This window comes from Peromyscus eremicus, chromosome 1 (assembly GCF_949786415.1).
Source record: "Peromyscus eremicus chromosome 1, PerEre_H2_v1, whole genome shotgun sequence".
In the NCBI taxonomy this organism is placed as follows: Eukaryota; Metazoa; Chordata; class Mammalia; order Rodentia; family Cricetidae; genus Peromyscus; species Peromyscus eremicus.
In genome coordinates this window covers 179,721,797-179,742,926 of record NC_081416.1, presented here as the reverse complement: position 1 = coordinate 179,742,926, position 21,130 = coordinate 179,721,797, and the positions used below count along the sequence as shown (strand labels likewise).

General features: G+C 46.7%; 1 protein-coding gene across 1 annotated transcript in view; it reads left to right on the top strand.

The window, feature by feature from the left end:
* The window catches only part of Nlrp8 (NLR family pyrin domain containing 8), a 30,846-nt gene extending 19,037 nt beyond the window's left edge, over positions 1 to 11,809 (top strand). The window contains exons 4-7 of the mRNA XM_059253597.1: positions 3,918 to 4,088; positions 7,341 to 7,511; positions 8,415 to 8,582; positions 11,445 to 11,809. Coding sequence (XP_059109580.1) covers positions 3,918 to 4,088; positions 7,341 to 7,511; positions 8,415 to 8,582; positions 11,445 to 11,604 — 670 coding nt within the window. The 3' untranslated portion in view covers positions 11,605 to 11,809. The remainder of the gene's footprint in view (positions 1 to 3,917; positions 4,089 to 7,340; positions 7,512 to 8,414; positions 8,583 to 11,444) is intronic.
* The last annotated feature ends 9,321 nt before the right edge of the window (positions 11,810 to 21,130 follow it).

The following is a 21,130-nucleotide window of genomic DNA, read 5'->3' as shown; positions in this document are numbered from 1 at the left end:
TTATTAAGGGAACAGGGAAAGGAGGAAAGTGAGTAGACCTGCCCCAGAGACGTGGGGCAGAAATGCCGGGGGGGGGTGTTTGGGGGGGACAGAACGTGTAGAAACGGCTAGTAAGTTACCTCGCGCATGTGTATAGGGGCTTATGTAGCCAGGCCACGCATGTGCATAGAGTAGTGGCCGTGCTTCTCATAGATTATGTAAAATGCAAGGCCCTAGGGTGACTAGGCATTCTGCCTGACTACTGACAGTGCAGGCGTGGCCGTGGAATCCCACCCCCAGCGGCTAGGAGGATGCTGGAAATAACGGGGAACTGACAATAAACCAAAATAATGATATCATCCAAGTCCAGCTTAGTAAACCAATGAGTTTGTTGGGAGTTACTTCCAGTTGCCTAAGTGAGGGGCCACCTACAGAAGCATAGACAGCTCAAAACCAGTGGTACCACTGAAAGCCCACCCTAGCGTGCGTGGGTGATGACTCCCAAAAGCCGGCTCCTTGGGTCTCGCTGCACAATTCCCGGGGAACTCAACACGGTAGAGAGTTCTCTTCTGGCAGCTTGGCTGGTTGGAGGCTCCTCGAGTTTATGGCTGAGAAGCTAGAAATAACTCCTAGAGTGATCCTCCTTGGAAGAAGAAGAAGGATATAGACAGAGGGGGGAGGTCTTTGGGGGTGCCATTCACTCTAGGAGTAAGGCTTGCTATCTATGTGTGACATCTCTAGGTTGGAGCACTGTGAGGCCACCCCTAGAAACTGGGTTGGTCTTGTTGGTGATCTTGAAAGGAACACACAACTGAAGACCCTGCTACTGAGAGCGAATTTCCTAGGAATTTTTGGGGTGAATTACCTGTCCACGAGTCACCTCAGGGAGCTGGCGTAAGTTTAAATTCTCTTCCCATCCTTATCATTTGGTAGCTCCAGGGCTTCCATGAGAAAACACTTCACCATAATGGGAGAAGGTACATGTATTTAGCATGTGTAAGTCTTATGGTTGGTGCGACTGTACGGATTTGTAAATGAGCATCCATGGTGACGGAGGGAACACAAGATACATAATTATCCTGGAGAGATGGCTGGGCTGGTTGGTTTTGTCAGCTTGACAAACACAACCTAGACATCTCTGAGAAGAGGGGATCTTAACTGAGAAAATGCCTTCATCAGATTGACCCATAGGCAATTCTCTAGGGCGTTTTCTTGATTAATGATTGATGTGAGTGGGCCCATTCCACTATGCTCATCCCTGAGCAGGTGGTCCTGGAGGTCTATAAGAAAGCAGACTGAGCAAGCCATGGACAGCAAGCCAGTAAGTAACATTCCTCCATAGTGTTGGCTTTGAGTTCCTGCCCTGACTTGCCTGGATGATGAGCTGTAGGTTATAAGGTGAAATAAGCCCTTCTCTCCCCAAGTTGCTTTTGGTCATAGAATTTGATCAAAGTAATAGAAACCTACATAGGATTAGGGCTCAGCAATTAGCAGCACTTGCTACTCTAGCAGAAGACACAAGATCAGCCCCCAGCTACCCATGCTCAAAACAGCCTTTAACTCCATCTCCAGGGGATCCAATGCCCTTTCTGGACTGTGTGGTCACCTGCACTCATGAGCACACACCCCCATGCAGACACATATGCATAATTTAAAAAATAAAATAAATCTTTTAAGGGTATTGTGGTGGTTTGAATAAAATGGACCCTGTAGGCCCATTGAGAATGGTACTGTTAGGAAGTATGACCTTGTTGTAATGGGTGTGGCTTTGTTGGAAGAGGTATGTCTCTAGGGGATGGGCTTTGAGGTCTCAGAAGCTCAAGCCAGTTCTTTTCCTGATGCCTGCTGATCAAGATGTAGAACTCTCAGCTCCTTCTCCAGCACTGCATCTACCTGCATGCTGCCATTCTTCCCACCATAACGACAGTGGACTAAACCTCTGGACTGTAAGCCAGCCCCGATTAAATGTTTTCCTTTATAAGAATTGCCATGGTCTTGGTGTCTCTTCACAGCAATGGAAACTCTAAGACAGGTATGAACTTATACCTAATACCCTAGACGATATCATTACAGTGAGCTCTGTGTGTCCACCATCCAATGAATGAAACAGAACACTATCATTACTATATTCTCCCCTCTCTGCTCATATCAACTATCTTGAGTGCAACTGAACAGGCTGGACTCTTTTAACTCCATGGCAGCATTATTACACACTTACATCCTTAAGCAGGATGGCACACAGGTTTTGATGACCTTATGTTTTACATAGACGGTGGCATCTGCAGAGCTTCCTTTTTTGAACAATAATTTATTTTCAGTGATATGTGTATGTGAATGTACATGCACAGTGATTCACACATGCATGTTTTAAATGGACATTTTAGGAGCAGAATTCCAGAGTTGAAGAGGGCTCATCTTTGGTCCGCCAGGCTTTGTGCCTGGCTATACCCATTTCCAGTCCTATCGGCAATGCCGAGCAAAGTTCCCAGGACTTGAAATTCTCGACTGACTCTAGTTATTGGTTTTTACCAACCTGTTGAACAGCAAATGGCACTTTATTGTTTTAATTGATACTTCTGTGATTCTTTTCCAAATGATCTCCTTTTTTAATTATTTACTTGTATGTGTCCATCCATGCATATGTGTGTGCATGCACACAGGTGGAGGTCAGAGGACAACTTGCAAGAGTCAGTTCTCTCCCGACACTATGCCAGTCCCAGAATCTGACTCAGCTCATTGAGATTGGCAGCCAGAGCCTTTGCCCTCCAGCCTTTGCCCTCCAACCATCTCGTTGGCCAATAGTCTTCCATTCACCGTGGTATCCCTAATATCCATACCTATGTGTGCACTTGATGTGTCCTTCCATTTCTAGCTGCTGGAATTTTGTCTTTTCCCTGGGTTACCTCTCATTGAGACGGTAGCTTTTGCTGTTCTCTTTGTAAAGATTTCTTTAGTTTTATTTTATGTCTATGAGTTTTTGCCTGCATATATGTCTGTGTGCAGCATGCATGTCAGAAGAAGGCAGCAGGTCCCCTGGAACTGGAGTTAATGGTTGTGAACCTCCATGTGGGTACTGGGAACCAAACTTGGATCTTCTGGAAGAGCGGCCAGTGCTCTTGGCTGGTGAACCTTCTCTCTGTTTCTCTCTCTATCATACTGTTTTCCTGACCCCATTGTTCCTTCACTGTGTTATCTTCTCTCCCACAAAACTTGAAAAACCTAAGAGCTGGCGATGTAGCCATAAGAAGCCTTCTGTTTCTAGAAGGAATTCTCAGGTTAAAGTAACCATCCCTCAGCATAACACACACACACAAAAAAAAAAAAACCAACCCCTAGTTGTGGGAATGAAAAAAACTGTCCCTTGTCAATTGTAGGAGCCAGAAGGGTCAAGGACACACAAGAAAACTCATAGAACCAACCTGAGCTCCTAGGGGCTCACAGAGACTGAACTGACAACCAGAGAGCCTGCATGGGACTGATCTAGGCCCTCTGCATATGTATTACAGTTATGTAGCTTGGCCCTCTCATGGAACTCCTAACAGTGGGAACAGGGGCTGTCTCTGACTCTTTTACTGGCTTCTGGGACCCTACTCCTCATACTGGGTCACCTTGCCCAGCCTTAATACATGGGGAGGTGCTTAATCTCACTGCAACTTGATATGCCATGTTTTCTCGATGCTCATGGGAGACCTGCCCTTTCCTAAACAGAAATGAAGGAGGAGTAGATTGTGGGGTGGGGACAGAGGAGGGCTTGGGGGAGGGACTGGGAGGAGAGGAGGGAGGGGGAACTTTGACCAGGATGTGAAAGAAAGAAAGGAAGGAAGGAAGGAAGGAAGGAAGGAAGGAAGGAAGGAAGGAAGGAAGATGTATATATGTATGTGTGTGTGTGTTTGTGTATATATGTTTACTGCCCCTTGTCTGTGTGCTTCTCTTCACAGGCTGGAGAACTGTAACCTCACTGAGGTCTCTTGTGAAGCAATGGCCTTCTCTCTCAGGCACAGTAGGCTGCTGACCCACCTGAGCCTGGCAGAGAACAACTTGATGGATGCGGGATCGAGGCATATCTGGAGTGCTTTGGAATGTTTAATGTGTCCTTTGCAGAGACTGGTGTAAGTCTACCAATATTTTCTTTCTAGAACTCTGGGTGGGGAAGGAGGGGTGACCAGGAGACCCTCTTACGGATTCACTTATGCACTGTGTTAAGTGTTGTGATGGTTGAGTTTTTTTATAATATGGAAGAGACTCTCGATGAGTGGCTGTCTAGATCAGACAGTGGGGCTTTGAGCCTGTCTGTGGGAGACTGTCTCGGTTGTGTTGTGAGAAGACTCGGGCTAAAAGTGGATGTCACCATTCCCTAGGCCTGGGTCCTGGACTGTATGAAAGAAAAAGTGAGCTGCATACAAGCAGGCATTGACTCTCCCCCCACCTCCACCCCCCCAACACCCCCCCCCTTGACTGTGGATGTGACTAGTTGCTGCAGGTTCCAGCTGTCTTGACTTCCCCTGCTGTACTGAGTGGTGAGCTGAAACAAAACACAACAGCGGGGCATTGTGTTTACACCGAGGGTGACGTTAGCGTGCCGGAATGGTGACTGGCTTGACCTTGTGCAGATCTTATGCAGGTAACCACAGCTGCTGTGAGATGGTGAATGGGTTCACAGTATAGAGGAAAGTTGTTACTATTTCCGTTTTGGAGGCAAATGATCTAGTAGCTGAGTCCTTACCCCAGTCCTCTGAGGTGAGATGAAATTCCAGACTCGGGCATGAAGCCACAGAGTGGAAATTTTCCGATTTGAGGGACATGGAGGAGTATCAGACATTTATCACTGGGGAAGCTACGAGTTGGAGGTCTCTGAGTCTGAACACTAGATTGCCTTAACTTCCTCTTGGCCAGATCATGTATTCACAAGGCTGTGTTTTCAGTGATGGTGTCATGGCAACAGGAATCTTACAAATTAAATGAGGCAGAAGGGGGGTGACCTGAAAATAATTACCAAGGTGTTAAGGATGGTACCAGCCAAGAATGTTTGAGAACCCTTGAATTTATGTGCTCTGCCTCTGAGAGCAGAATGATGCCACGAGACCTGGCTTCCTGCCTGAGGAAGAATGTCTTGTTGCTAGCACGCTGCTGTGGGCCGGAATGCATTCTAAATGATACTACTTTGTTGGCCATTTATCTCACACTAGCATGGATTCCTTAGATGGCTTTCCTCAGAGTCCATATTAGTCATTTTCTCCTTGATGTAACAATATATCCAACAAGAAGCAACTTGAGGGCTGGAAAGATGGCTAGGAGGTTAAGGGCACTGCTTGCTCTTCCAAAGGTCCTGAGTTCAATTCCCAGCAACCACGTGGAGGCTCACAACCATCTGTAATGAGATCTGGTGCCCTCTTCCAGCCTGCAGGCATACATGCAGGCAGAATACTGTATACATAATAAATAAATCTTAAAAAAAAAAAAAAAGAAGCAGCAACTTGAGTGAAGAAGAGTTCATGGTGTTTCAAGATTGGAGGGGAATGTACACTCTATCCTGATGGGAAAGGCATGGCGGCAGGGGATTGAGGCAGCCTGGGTCTGTAGGCAGAAACCACAGAGCTGACAGGAAATGGGGCTATCAAACCTCACGACTCAGCTGGCAAGATGGCAAGCCTGACAAGTTTGAGCCCAGGCACCAACGTGGCAAAAGGAGGTAACTGAGTCCTGTAAAGGAGGTAGCCAAGTCCTGTAAAGGAGGTAACTAAGTCCTGTAAAGGAGGTAACTGAGTCCTATAAAGGAGGTAACCGAGTCCTGTAAAGGAGGTAACCAAGTCCTGTAAAGTAGGTAACCGAGTCCTGTAAAGGAGGTAACCGAGTCTTGTAAAGGAGGTAGCCAAGTCCTGTAAAGGAGGTAACCAAGTCCTGTAAAGGAGGTAGCCGAGTCCTGTAAAGGAGGTAACCAAGTCCTGTAAAGGAGGTAACCAAGTCCTGTAAAGGAGGTAACCGAGTCCTGTAAAGGAGGTAGCCGAGTCCTGTAAAGGAGGTAGCCGAGTCCTGTAAAGGAGGTAGCCGAGTCCTGTAAAGTAGGTAGCCGAGTCCTGTAAAGGAGGTAGCCGAGTCCTGTAAAGGAGGTAACCGAGTCCTGTAAAGGAGGTAACCGAGTCCTGTAAAGGAGGTAACCGAGTCCTGTAAAGGAGGTAACCGAGTCCTGTAAAGGAGGTAGCCGAGTCCTGTAAAGGAGGTAGCCGAGTCCTGTAAAGGAGGTAGCCGAGTCCTGTAAAGGAGGTAGCCGAGTCCTGTAAAGGAGGTAGCCGAGTCCTGTAAAGGAGGTAGCCGAGTCCTGTAAAGGAGGTAGCCGAGTCCTGTAAAGTAGGTAACCGAGTCCTGTAAAGGAGGTAGCCAAGTCCTGTAAAGGACGTAGCCAAGCCTTGCAAATTGTCCTCTGACCTCTCTACATGTGCATTATGCCATCACCACACACCCATACACACCACTGCATCCAATTAATGCTACCTATAAGCACATGAGTGTGTGGCCATCCATTAGAGCATTGGCAACCTACTAGTGACCACACACCCAAAGAAAAGTGGCTCTCCCTCTCCCAGCCGCCACCAGCTGCCACCAGCTGCCACCAGCTCTTTGGTTAGGAGTGGGGACTTGTGAAACCCTCCCCACTCCACGGTGGATTTTTAGCTTGAACTTGTGCAGGTCTTATGTAGGCAACCCTAGCTGTTGTGAGTTAATGAGTGCAATAGTTAGATCATGGCCAGAAGGCAACATTCCACAACACTCCTCCCCATCTTCCAGTTCTTTTTTTTTTTCTGCCCCCTCTGTAGACGAATTTCTAAACAGCCTTATTAAATAAGAACACAGAGCCAAATACGGGGGTAAAGGCCTTAGAGATCAGAGAAATAGGAACAGCCACCAGCTAACCTTAGCTCACCACGCCACCGTAGCTTCTCAAGAGAACCAGTTTCTTCCTGTCTAGACTGTGCCTTTATTGCCTTGTTGTTCTGCCTTCTTATTGGCTCTTAGCCCACCCACTTCACTTCCTCATCGCTGCCTGTCTATACAGACCTCCAGGTCTCTATGGTTGGTACTGGGATTAAAGGCATGTGTCACCATGCTTGGCTGTGTCCTTAACTGAACATGTGCCTGCCATGTGATCAGATTAAGGGTGTGTGCTACCACCAGCTGACTTCTGTTTATGGCTGGCTATCTATGTCCTCTGATCTCTAGGCTAACTTTATTAACATGCAAATAAAATATCACCACACCCCCCTTCTACCATGTTCTCTGAGAGGTTAATAAAGATGTCCTATTTACCAAAAACATGGAAGAAATAAACACAGTCCAAGAGTGTTTTGGTGGGTATTTCCTTATAGGCTGAGGCAGTGTGCTTTGACTTCGGCTTGCTGTCAGTATATGGCGCCGGCTCTCAAGAACAATAAAAGCCTGAGAAGTCTGGACCTGAGTTTCAATCCGCTGAGGGACGATGGGATCATCCTACTCTGTGGAGCACTGAAAGACGCTGACTGCGGCTTGTTAATTCTGGAGTGAGTTGCCCCAGGTTTCCCCTCTGAGGCCAGGGTGCTTCAACCTTATGTTCTCTCAGGGTGGATTATAAGAGAGTGTCTTTGCTCTTCTGAGTTGTTCCTTCCCCCCATAAGTCTGGAGGCTTCAGAATAGTCCTTCTCAAAATACATTTTTACCTGGAAAATGGTTAGCAATGTACATTCTGGTGGCCACCCAGTATTGCTGACAACTCATAAAAGCTGCTTCTCCAGAGCCCCGTGCACAACTAACTCATAAGCAACCCCACTAAAGAGTCTCCTCAGCAGTTATCACCACCTATAACAAGCTTAGGGAGGGACCTTGTGAGTCTTGTAAATATGGGGAACTTTCTGGGCCTTGTAAGTTTACCCGGCTTTGTGAGCCTCCCTCCTTCTCCCTTCAGGAGGGAATGTAGCAAACAGCTACAAGCACCACTCTTACATGCTGGCATATTATTTTTAACACATAGCATTTTTCTCTAGAGCTCTTAACCACTGAATGCTCTCTTCAGCTCCCCTCTGCTTTTTTTTCCTCCAGTAGGCAAGAACTCTCACTGAACCTTAAGCTTGCTGTTTCAGCTAAATGAGCTGGCCAGAAAACTCCCAAGAATCTCCTTGTCTCTACCCCCTAGCACTGGGGTTAGGAACACCTGCAGCTACGCCTGCCTTGTGTAAAAGCTGCTCAGGGTTTGATGCCTTCACAGGGAGTCTCCTTACTCACTGAGCCATCTCACTAGCCCCTCATCCCCTATTCTGGATAATCACCTGCAGACACTGGTGTATATCAGGGACTTGCAACATGCTTCAGCTGTAGCACGATCTGGGGCTGTGCTCTCTGAGTGAGATGAGCCCTCGGACAGTAGGTAGGACGTGGCAATCACCCTTCTGTCTCTTTGCATCCCACAGGCTGGAACAATGCGACTTCACCTCCATCTCTTGCCAGGATCTGGCATCCCTGCTCTGTAGCCACAGGAAGCTGAGGCACCTGGATATGAGCAAGAATGTCATCGGGATGAATGGCATGACGACCTTGAGCCTGATTTTCACCCACGAGCAGGGAATACAGGTGGTTCTGTAAGTTCTGAGAGAACCAAAGGAGCCATGTTTCATAGTAAGAGTACCAGACTCGGTAGCACCTGGGAAGAGGTTTATTTGAAAAAAAAAAAAAAAAGAAAAAAGAAAAAAAGAAAAGCTGGTATGCTGATTTGTGACAAAATAGTGTTTCGTGTAGTCTTGATCTCATTTCTCTGAATTCCTCAGTGGCTGAGTTCTCCAGAGAGGTATCTTTCCAGTATCTAGTAGAGCTTCCTCCCTAAAGGTCCAGGACACAGAGCCTCTTCTAATATATATCCCGGGGTTCTGAGTCTCCTCTCTTTCTGATGTCAGGTCAGGCATGCGGCCAATTTCCAGATCGTAGAATGAACTGACAGAGCATCTAGACAAGCAGGTACCCGCTGCCAGCTAACGAGGGCGGGCCTTGGCCTCCTGTTTATAAGCGGTTCTCTAGTGAGCCCTCTCTAAACACACGTCCTAATGAAAATGGACTGTAATGCTCTCTTTTTTACAGATCTCAGCAGGCTTCCCATGCACAAACACAGCTCAAAATCTCCCTGTGGAGAGTGAGACGTTACCGTGGGTGTGGCTGGAAATCTGATTGGTTCCTGGGGACTCCCAGTCCCTCCCCTTCCTGTGCTCTCCGGACCAGCCTTCTGTCTGATGGGAAAGGGGTCTGGTCCGCCTGACTGCAGTGTTCTCGCTTTTCTTTTTTTTTTTTTTTCTGGTTTTGTTCCTTTTGTTTCTATGTAGCCCTGGCTGGCTTCAAACTCACCCTCCCCCTGCCTTAAGCGCCCTGAGTGCCAGGGTTATATGGCATGTACCAACATGCCGTTCTCCGTCATTCCTTTTCAAGTTGTAGACTGAGTTTTTGTTGTTGTTGTTGTTGTTATTTTATTTATTATTATTACTATTATTATTCTGCTCACCAGCTGTGTGACTGTGAATAACCTCGTTTGCTTTTGTCCCACAATGTCCCTGTCATAGGTAGGATTTGGGTGGGTTCTTCATCCATGAGATTTCAGGAGTATTCCAGGGAATGTGCATATGAGGCAGTGAACACTATCATGTTGTCATCCATGGGTGGCTGTGGGTCCGAGTGTCATCGTGCCTGGTGTATTCAGTGCCCATGCTAGGCAGCAAATTACCTCAGTGTGTGATCGCCTACAGCAGTGAGCAGACTTTCTGATGAACGGCAAGAGCTGTCTGCCCAGCCATTCAGATCAGAGTCTTTCCCTGGGTCTCAGTGAGGCTGTTGGCTGGGATGCGATGGAAGCCAGGAATCTGCTGTTCGTACTTGTGGCCACTGGCCGGAGGCCTGCATTGTTCCCATGACATTGGCTAGTTTCTTCCAGAATGCATGACAAGAGAGACGCACAGAAACACAGAGACAGACATGTGGAAACAGACACAGAGACGCATGCAGAGAGAGATGGATACATACAAAGATACCGAGAGAGACAGAGAGAAACACAGAGGCGGAGATGGGCACACAGAGAGAAACACAAAGATGCAAAGAGACACAAAAACAGACAGACACAGAAAAAGACACATTTAATAGAGGCACATAGAGGCAGAGATATGAAGACTGAGGAAGGCAGACACACACACACACACACACAGGAGACAAATGGAGATAGGATGCATAAACACGTAGACGAAGACACATAGGGAGAGAGACACATAGAGACCCAGAGAAAGATAGATGGAGATGAGACATGGAAACATGCAGAGAGACACACACAGGGAGACAAAAACATGGAGACAGGCAAACAGAAACACAAAAAGGGACCCATGGAGCTAGAGACTCACAGATGTGCATAAGGAGACGTAGGGACACAAAGAGTCACAGAGAAAGGAACACAGAGATACATGGAAAGAAAACAGAGACATACACAGAGAGGTATACCCATAGAGACACAGAGACATGCAGAGGCTGTGTAGATGTGCATAGAAACATGTGGACAGAGAGTGGTATGTATGGACCCACAAAGGTACGCACAGAGAGACAGAGATATACAGGGACTGAGAAACAGATGCATAGAGACAGAGAGAGCGGCAGAGAGCTAGACAGTGACACACAAAACACAACACACAGAGGAAGACAGAGAGGCAGGGAGAGAGAAACATCTATAGAGACACACAGAGATGGGGACGTGTAGAGGCACAGAGAGACAGAGATGCAGAGTCATTGGCAAAGAGACACACAGGGAGACAGACACACAGACATGGAGGTAGAAAAGAGACAGAGGGCCGGGCGGTGGTGGCACACGCCTTTAATCCCAGCACTCGGGAGGCAGAGCCAGGCGGATCTCTGTGAGTTCGAGGCCAGCCTGGTCTACAAAGTGAGATCCAGGACAGGCTCCAAAGCTACACAGAGAAACCCTGTCTCAGACATAGCAAAGAGCCAGAAGGGAACAGACTTTTCTAACTTTCAGTGTGCCCCCTATACACCTGCTTTGTTCTATTGGCCACATAGGCCAGCCCTGGCCCACCAGAATGTGAATAGCAGGATAGTCCCTGGGCTATGGGGGTGATGGTGCTCGGAGAACACTGCTTACTATGTGTCCCAAGTAGGTGGATCACAGGACAGGACTCCAGGCCCAAAACTGTTTCATTTGTTTGTTGACATGGCCTCATAATGTAGCCCAGGCTGGCCTCAGATTCATAGAGATCCCCCAGCTCTGCCTCCCGGGAGCTAGGATTAAAGACTTGGGCCACTACAGTGGACAAGCCAAAGCCCTGTTGGTGTTTATTTGATCCTAGCCTCAGGCTTGTCTCCTGGGTGGCAACTTCCTATGCTAGAGTTTTTTGGTGGCTTTTCTGGGATTGCAAAGGAATCTTAAATGTGAGATACCAAGCCGTGTTCCATGCCCTTCCCAGGAAGAAGAAAACAAATGAGAAAGTGGACATGTACACGAGACTAAAGGGTCCTGAAGCAGAGGATGGCCCTCTGAAGATCGTGCAAGACTGGGACTCTCAAAGCCTCAAGATACCATGGAAGCAAATGCAGTCAGATACCCAAGGGACACATTCTAATTGAAACGGGACACAGAGGCTGGTTTGCAGGTCCTTCTTCATCTGGAACAGCCCAGTTTGTTCTAGGGTATGGTGTGGGCTCAGCCTCCACAGCCCCATCTGAGTTAGGGACTATCACCCTGTTCATATGCCGATGAGACTCTTAAATGGGACCAGGTGGTTAGGAGGGCTGGGAAATCCCTGTTTCACATACTGGAGTGCTGGGAGAACTGAATTAAATATGTGCAGCATGAAAAAGTGTTCATTTACCAGTTGCCCGGCACAGGCGCTATTCAGAAGAAAGAAACAAACCTGTTCCTTGTTGGAGAGTTGGTTGCCATAGGAAATTTCCAAGGAAAGTGACATCAGGGTGTTTTAGAAGGACACAGACACAGATAGATATAGAGCTACACAGGCAGAAAGATAGACAGAGAGATAAAGAGACACAAAGAGCAACAAAAAATGGGAAGACATGTAAAGAGACACAACATAGGGACACAGACAGAGTCACACAAACAGAGGCAGAGATGTACAGAGACCAAGGGTTTCTACAAAAGTGAGCTGCCAGTGTGTGTGACCTACCCGAGACCTTAACAAAGTCAGCAGACAGCGAGATACCTGTGCGTCCACGTTGACGGCAGCTGAACTCCATCATGGGGCTGCAGAGATGGCTCAGGGTAAGAGTGCCTGCTGGCCTCAAACTCATCGTCCTCCTGCCTCATGCCTGAGTACCAGGGTTACAGGCATGGGTCTGTACTCAGAAGTAGTGCAGCTATATCATAGAGTAGTTCTTTTTTTAAGGACCCTTCATACATACTGATAAAGAAAATGTATAGATAAGATCTACTACTACCACATATCTGTTGACAGGCACCCAGGTTGATCCTGTGACCTGGGTCATGAACTGCCACAGCATTTTTTTTCTTCCTTTTTTTCCATCCTTCTCTCATACAGTGCATCCTGACTGTAGTTTCCCCTCCTTCCGCTCCTCCCAGTCCCCCTTTCTCTCTCCCCAGATCCACTCCTCCTCTGTTTCCCTTCAGAAAAGAGCAGGCCTTCCAGGGATAGCAACATAACATGGCAGAACAAGTTACAATAAGACTAGGCACATATCTTCGTATCAAGGCTGGATAAGGCATTCTAGTAGGAGGAAAGAGGTCCCAAGAGCAGGCAAAAGAGTCAGAGACACCCCAACTCCCACTGTTAGGAGTCTAGCAAAAACACCAAGCTAACAACCATAACACGTATGCAGAGGACCTAGCACAGACCCATGCAGGCTCTGTGATTGTTGCTTCAGTCTCTGTGAGCCCCTATGAGCCCTGATAGGTTGTTCTCCTGGTGTCCTTGACCCCTCTGACTCCTACAATTCTTCCTCCTGCTCTTCCACAGGGTCCCCTGCATTCCGAGGGGAGGGATCCCATGGAGATCTCCAATTTGGGGTGCTCTCTCTCTCTCCCCGCCTAACGTTTGGCCGAGGTCTCTTCATCTGCCCCATCAGCTGCCAGAGGAAACCTCTCTGATGACAGCTGGGCTAGGCACCAATCTACTAGCAATTATTTTTTAAGTAGAGTTGTCCAGACCAGCCAGATGGTCAAAGTGCTTGCCACCTGATGATCTGAGTTCCATCCCCTGGACTCACGTGGTAGAAGGGGAGAACTGACTCCTAACAAGTTACCCTCTGACCTCCATGTGGACACATGGCACGGACACACCCACACATAGTCAATGAATAAATAAATAAATGTTGAAGGCGGTTTGGCCATTTTGACCAGGCTGGTCTTGAACTTCTGACATTCCTCCTCCTACCAACTACGTGCTGGGATTACAGGTCTGTGCTACCATGCCCAATTTTATGAGGTGCTGGGGAATCAAACATGGGGCTTCATGTATGCTAGGCTAGCACGCTACCACTGAGCTACACCTTCAGCCCAATTTGCTTCATTACTGTAAATCAATCTAGTTTTTACATTTTTTATTCTTAATTATATGTGTGTGAGTGTCAGTATGTGGGTTTCTGTAGATGAGTGCCTACAGAGGCCAGAGGAAGGTGTCCAAATCCCCCTGGAGCTGGAGTTTCAGGTGATTGTGAGACACCCTGTGTGGGTTCTGGGAACTGAACTCATCTTCTGCAAGAGCAGCAAACGCTGAGCCATCTCTCCAGCCCCTTTTCAAACCAGAACACACATTGTGCTTATCCCATACGACCGCACAACACCTAAAGGAAATACAAAAAGTTTTTACAATTACTTTAGCTGAATAATTGAAGTGATTTTTCCCTTCTTTTTATAATTTTTTTCTTTTAGTTTATTTGAGCTGTTGCACTCAAGCTGCTCTTAGCAAAGGCATCAGATGTCGTTGTGGTCAGTGTGTACAGCACGATTGTGTTGTGATACAAATTCACTGTGGATGCTTAAGTCAAGATAATCAACATATCATAACAGGATGGGAGATGTGAGAGGGAAGGAGAGAAGCTACTAAAATACACTCTGTTCAATAAGGGTGGGGAGGGATGGAGTGGTGGCTCAGAGGTTAAGGGCATTTACTGCTCCTGAGTGGACCCAAGTTCGGCTCCCAGAACCCCCATCTGGAGTCTCACAATTGCTTTTAACTCCAGTTCTGGGGATTTGAGCACCTCTTCTGGCTTCCACAGACACCTGTACTCACACAGGACATATAAGCTAGTGCAGGCATATACATACACACATAAACTAAGTTTTAATGACATGATATATAATACCTTGTATGCTAATAGCTAAGCATTATTCATAATAGCCAAGAAGTGGAATTAACCTAGATATCCATCAGTAGGTGGGTGGATAAATAAATTGGGGTACGTACACATAACGGAATGGTATTCAGCCATTACAGAGAAAGACATCTTGTTATTGGCAGCAATGTGGATGAACTGTTAATAGAAAACATGATACTCAATGGAGTATAATAAGCACAGAAAGACAAACCCTGCATGCCACCAAGACAGTTGGACTCAGAAGCAGACTGTAGTTAGCAGAGGCTGAGGAGAAAGGAATTTGAAGGCAGAAGGTATAACGTTTCAAGGAAGTAGGAGGTCTGTTGCACAAGGAAGCAACCATATTTAGGTATAATTCAGGCTGGCAGGATGGCTTAATGGGTAAAGGTGCTTGCTGTCAAACCTAGTGACCTGAGTTCAATCCCTGGGTCTCACATGGTGGAAGGGGAGACTCAAATCCCACAAACTGTCCTCTGACACACACACACACTCCCATGCATGCACACACTCATGCACAAGCATGCACATATACACATGCACACAAACACAAACATGCCAAATAAATGTAAATCTTTAAAAATTAGGAATAGTGTATTGTAGGGGCCATGGAAATAGTTCAATTTGTGTAGTGTTCTCTGTGCAAGCCTGAGGACCTGAGTTCAATCCCCATAACCCATGGATTAAAAAAGAGGGGGTTGTGAGCTCCAAGACAGTCAGAGACACTATCATTGAAAAGAAAAAATGGGGGCTGGAAAGACAGCTCAGTGGTTAAGAGCACTTACTGTTCTTGCAGAGGACCTGGGTTCAGTTCCTATCACCTGTGTGGCAGATCACAACCACCCATAACTCCAGTTCCAGGGGATTTCACTCCCTCTTCTGGCCTTCCTGGGCACCACACAGAGTACATAGACATGCATGCAGGCAGAATACACTCATACACATAAAATTAAATAAATTCAGGGCTGGAGAGATGGCTCAGTGGTTAAGAGAACTGGCCGCTCTTCCAGAGGACCTGGGTTCAGTTCCCAGCACCCACATGGCAGCTCACAAATGTCTGCAACTCCGGTTCCAGAGGATCTGACACCTTCACACCAATGCACATAAAATAAATTATTAAGATAAATAAATTGTTAAAAAAAATAAAGAGCACCTGGGGAATAACACCCAAGGTTGATCGCTGGCCTCTACATGCACATTCATGTATACACACACACACACACACACCAGGACTCAGGAGGCAGAGGCAGGCAGATCTCTGAATTCAAGACCATCCAGCTCTACTGAGTGAGTTCCAGGAATCCAGGGCTACACAGAGAAACCCTGTCTTGAAACCTCCACCACCTGAAAAGATTTCAAAGTTTGCTAAAGATAAATGTCAAATTCACCCTCCAAAACCTAAGTATTCAAAAATTATATTTAGCTTCACGTAGTCATTCCACAACAAATATATTTAATGTCATTCTGTCTGTACTCCATACATACATAGAATTATGATTGGTCATCTTGTAGTGAAATTTTTTTTAAAAAAATTAAATGCCAGGTATTACTTCGAGGCTAAATCTTTAAAAGGTGAGGACCCTGAATATACCCTGCTGAGAAACACCCAATGGGGGTTATGCAGATCCCAGGTCCTGCCGCACATAAGAGTGAGTCTTGGGGGGTTGGGGATTTAGCTCAGTGGAAGAGCGCTTGCCTAGCAAGGGCAAGGCCCTGGGTTCGGACCTCAGCTCCGGAAAAAAAAAAAATGAGTCTTGGTCTGGAGAGATGGGTCAGTGGTTATGAGCCCTGGGTGTTACAGAGGACTTGAGCACCCAAATTAGGCAACTCAAAAGAGCCTGGTGCAACTCCAAGAGATCCCAGGCCCTCTTCTGGCCTCCATACATATACACATAAGTTTAAAAAAAATTAAATCTTAAAAATAATAAGAGTACAATCTAATGGGGAGTGGGGGTGGGGAGTAGATGAGCCTCCCCTTGAGCAGCTGCTGGGCGAGGTGGATGGGTGCCAATGCTTGCCCAATGCTTGCCCCCACAGCTGTTCCGGATCTACTTGGGAAGGGCCAGTCAGAACTTGCAGCCAATGGGCATTAAGCACGTGCTAGCCTGAGACTCCTCAAAGGCTGTCTCCTCACAGGTGTGGAGTGGAGACAGCATCGGCTCTCCTTTCGCGGTGGGTGCCAGTTTGCGGAAAGCAGGTTCTGCGCTTGAAGGTGAGCTCTTGGGTAACTTCTTAGTCCCAGTCGGGTCTCTGGATTGGCTTCTCCTCTTTCGGGCCAGTTAAGATGCACGAACCCTCCGCTCTTCTGTCTTTGGAACCGGGAAAGCCAAGGGGCCAAAGGATCTCATGGGGAAAAAAGATAATGTCACCCCAAGTTTGTTTTTCAAAATAGTTAACCTGGACAGTGGGTGCATTTAGGAAGGTCCCTTCCCAGACTTGGATGTTAACTTAAGACATGGAACAAGGCTAGGGGTGAGCTGATGTCAGGGCCACATTTTGCGTGAGTGTGGGGTGTTGCTGGGTTAAATTGGGTGGCTCATGAATTACTGTGACTTACGGTCCATGAGATGCTATATGAACTGGAGGATTGCTTGTTGCAGTTGCCAAGTGAGGAAACTGAGTCAAGGGGCCATTTATTTACCTACAGAAGCAAGGAGCAAATTGACCAATTTCAAAGAGATTTGAAGCCCTGCACTATTTTCTGTGTGCATTCACCCGTCAGGGCACCCAGGTGGAGGTCAGGGGTGCATGCAAGAGTTGCTTCTCTCTTCGTGGGTTCTGGGGGTCTAACTTGTGTTCTCAGGCTTCGAGGTGGCGTCCTTACCCACCCAGCCCTGCAGTGCTCCCATTAAATCATTCCAGACACTTGGGGATGAACAGGTGTGTCTGGGAAGGCAGGGATGATAGTGGAGATACAGGCTAAAGAAAAGTGCTGGTTTTTTTAATTTTTTATTTTTTTTAAGTCTTTTCACTCTACAGAAAACAGTACCCTCAGATTCCCCAAAAAGTATCTCAGCTGAATTATTTCCCTCAACTGTGTCTTGGAGAGGGGAGGAGGGGTTGGTGTTTAAAGTCTGATCTATTAGGAAATCTGGAATGTTCTAAAGTACTTAAGCTCAAGATACGAAGTATTTGGCCTCCAAAAATATCACGCTTTGAACCCTGGATGAAGGACAAAATTCTATTTTTTATGTGTTTATGTGAAATTAAATGAGGTGCTATAAAACTCTTCCCAAAAAAAACAAACAAAAAAAGGCCAGGAAAGAGTCTCTTCCTAGGAGAAGATTTGCTGGTCATTTCATTCTAAAAAAAATAAAATAAAATACCTGGCCTTCCACCCGCTGAAATATTTACCGAAGGGTCTCCTGTGTTTCTTCAGCCCTTCAGAGGGATTGCTGAGAGCAAGATCTATATGTCGATCTAACTAAAGTTGTGTAACTATAACGTTTAGACTTCACAAACTGAATTTTTCACCCAATGGTTGGGAGATATGTTTGTTTGTTCCTGTTTAGCTTTTTTGATCTCTATATTTAAAAAATCTCTAGGAAAATCCTAATTTTATTAGAAATATAACCATTTAAATTATGCTCATAATTTTTTTTGAGACGGGTCTCTCTGTAGACCAGGCTGGCCTGGAACTCAGAGCTCCACCTGCCTCTGCCTCCAGAGTGCTGAGATTAAAGGCGTGCACCACCACCACCACCACCCAGCTAATTTTTTCTCTTGGTATCACCCTGTAGTCAACATTCTTCCTACAGAGAGATGCCTAGGAAAAGCTTACTTCATCCTAGCCTCCTAGGGGGTTGTTGGGTTTTCATTTGTCCAATCCTTGTTTGATCTCTTCTGTTTGTTTTGGCTTTTAGAGTCAAGGTCTTGCTGTGAAACTCAGAACACCCCCTCCCCTCCACTGCCCCCCTCCTCACTACCCCCCCTCGCCCTCTCCCGTCCCCAACTGCCCCCCCACCCCACCTACTGAGATTACAGATGTGAGCTACACTTTCAGCGAGCATTCAGTTCTGATTAACGAACACACAAACTTCGATGTTGGATGATTATCAGTGCTTTAGGGAGATGGCTCCCTCATCTCTAAGTATGGATAAACCATCTTCGTGAAATGCATTGATTTCTGTTAGCTTTTAGTAAAACAATGGTTACATTGGGATTACATTTCGGTGTGTACCTTAAAAAGCAGCAGACAGGAGGATGGTAAGAGTTCTACCCTCAGTCCATCTGATTTTCCCTAAGCCCCTTATCAGGTGTTGATCATCACCCAGAGGCACGCTGCTTGGCTGTGCCAGGTGTCTAGCCTCCTACACACTGGGGTTCCTCTTTCTCCTGATTGACAGCTGGGTGTTTTGCAAGGGTGCAGAGCCTCCTCGTGGCTTAAATGAACCCATGTGTCATTGCACAAGTCCTAAATGGTATTTTATTTTTGAGACAGGGTTTCTCTGTATAGCCCTGGCTAGTCTGGAATGCTCTATGAAGACCAGACCATCCTTGACAGATCTCTGCCTGCCTCTGCCTGCTGAGTGCTGGGACTAAAGGCATTGTGCCACCACTACCTGGCTAGACTTACTTTTAAAGATTTATTTATTTATTATGTATACAGTGTTCTGCCTGTATATATGGCTGCAGGCCAGAAGAGGGCGCCAGATCTCATTACAGATGGTTGTGAGCCACCATATGGTTGCTGGGTATTGAACTCGGGACAGACTCCTTGGGGAGGCGGCTGTACACACATCTATTCACCAGAAATGGAACCTACCACAAGACAAAGTAATGATTGCATCAATGTTCAACTTGGTGAATGAGTGAATTTTTCTTGGGGTTACTAACAAGAGTGTGGGTGTGACGGGACCAGGGATGATGCGTAAACAGCCGCATTGCTGCAAAGCCCGTTGTAGCATGAGTGAAGACTCCTAAAAGCGGCAACCCTGGAGCTCTCCACAGGGCTTGCAGGCAGCTGGGCAGTCCAGAATCTCCTCTCTCTGCAGTGGCACTCTCCTCCCCCAGCAGTTAACACTCCTTTGGATACTGCTGGAGACTGGCCTTCCAGAATCTTCCAGGGTTCTGTTTTCCCAGATAGGTGGTCTTGTCTTTGCCTCCTGAGTCTCATTAGCTGCCTTCTCCCTTCTGGAGGGAACATTTCAGGCCTGAGGAAACTGAGGCATGCCTATGAAGGTCAGAAGACTACCCTCCTGAATTGAGTTTTCTCCTCCCACCATGTGGGTGTAGGCATTGAACTCGGGTCATCAGTTTTGGTGGCTCAGAAGTGCAACTTTCAGAAGACAGAATATAACCATTTATATACTTATGGATAGGTAAACAGTATCTGGGTCATTCATGGATACTTGCTAGACTTTTAATGATGAGGCACTATTTTTAATATATATATATATATTAGAGTATACACAGGAATAAATATTTTGCATATATGTGTCTGTATGTATATATGGCTACACATATGCATACATGCACTGTATCTTTATATAAAGAGAGAAAATGGAATTTTTGATCATGCATTGGATTTTTTAGACTATATGCTGAGTGAATGAAAAATGATTAAGTTAAAATGCAAAAGTGAGAGCTGGGGATATAGCCCATTGGCAGCACGCTTGCATAGCGTGCACAAAGCCCCAACTGGATTCAGTCCCCAGCACTAGATAAACAGGACATGGTGGCACACACCTGTAATCCTAGCACTTAGAACGTAGCAGTGAGAGGATCAGTAGTTCGAGGTCATCGTTAGCTTAAGTGAGCTCCAGATTTAGAAGAGACCCTGTCTGCAGGAGAGGGAGCGGGTAGAAGGTGGGAGGGTGTCATGTTACTTTTCTATTGCTGTAAAGAGACACCATGACCAAGGTAAACTATAAAAGAAAGCCTTTAAGTGGGGGGTTTGTTTACAGTATCAGAGGGTTAGTCCATGATCATCATTGCCGGCAGCATGGAGACAGGCAGGCAGACGTGAACTGGAGCTGAGAGCTATTGATCCACAGACATACAGAAGAGAGAGTAGGACCTGGGCGGGCTTCTGAAAGCTCCTCTAGCAAGGCCACACCTCCTCTAGCAAGGCCACACCTCCTCTAGCAAGGCCACACCTCCTCTAGCAAGGCCACACTTCACAAACTGCAGAACCAAACATTCACGTATGTGAGCCTATAGGGACCACTCTCATTCAAACCACCTCAGTGGGGAGCGGAGAGATGGCTCAGTGGTTAAAGCACCTGCTGCTCTTGGCAGAGGACCAGCATTCCACTTGAAACACCCACATCAAGTGCCTCACAACCGCCCGTAACTCCAGGTCCACAGAATCCTGTGTCCTCTGCTGGCCTCCAAAGGCACCTGCATGCACACATAGACATAAAATTCATTTTTTTTCAAAACCAGGCAACTGTCTACAGAGGAAAGGCACCCATGGCTGATGAACGTGTGTACCTGCATGAGCACACACAAAGTTGAAAACACCTCTAATCAGATTATCAAGTATCAGACCAAGTATCATGTGAATAGCCCATGACGTAGGTCTGAAATTTGAAGGCACTGAGGATGACTGTGACCCAGCACCTCATTGAGATATCCACCCAAAACCACTGAGCAGAACTAGTATAGAATGCACATCTAAAGTCCAGACTGCGGCATCCTTGCCTGTATATCTCAGCTGCTTTACTGTGTTTCTGAGGCAGAAGGGCTGGACTGTGTCCTATCACAGACCACTCTGGGCACACACTGAGCCGAGCCTTGCTTTTAATCCCCTTCTGCAGTTTGGACGAGAAGTGTTCTCATCCCCTGCAATTAGACCGTGCCT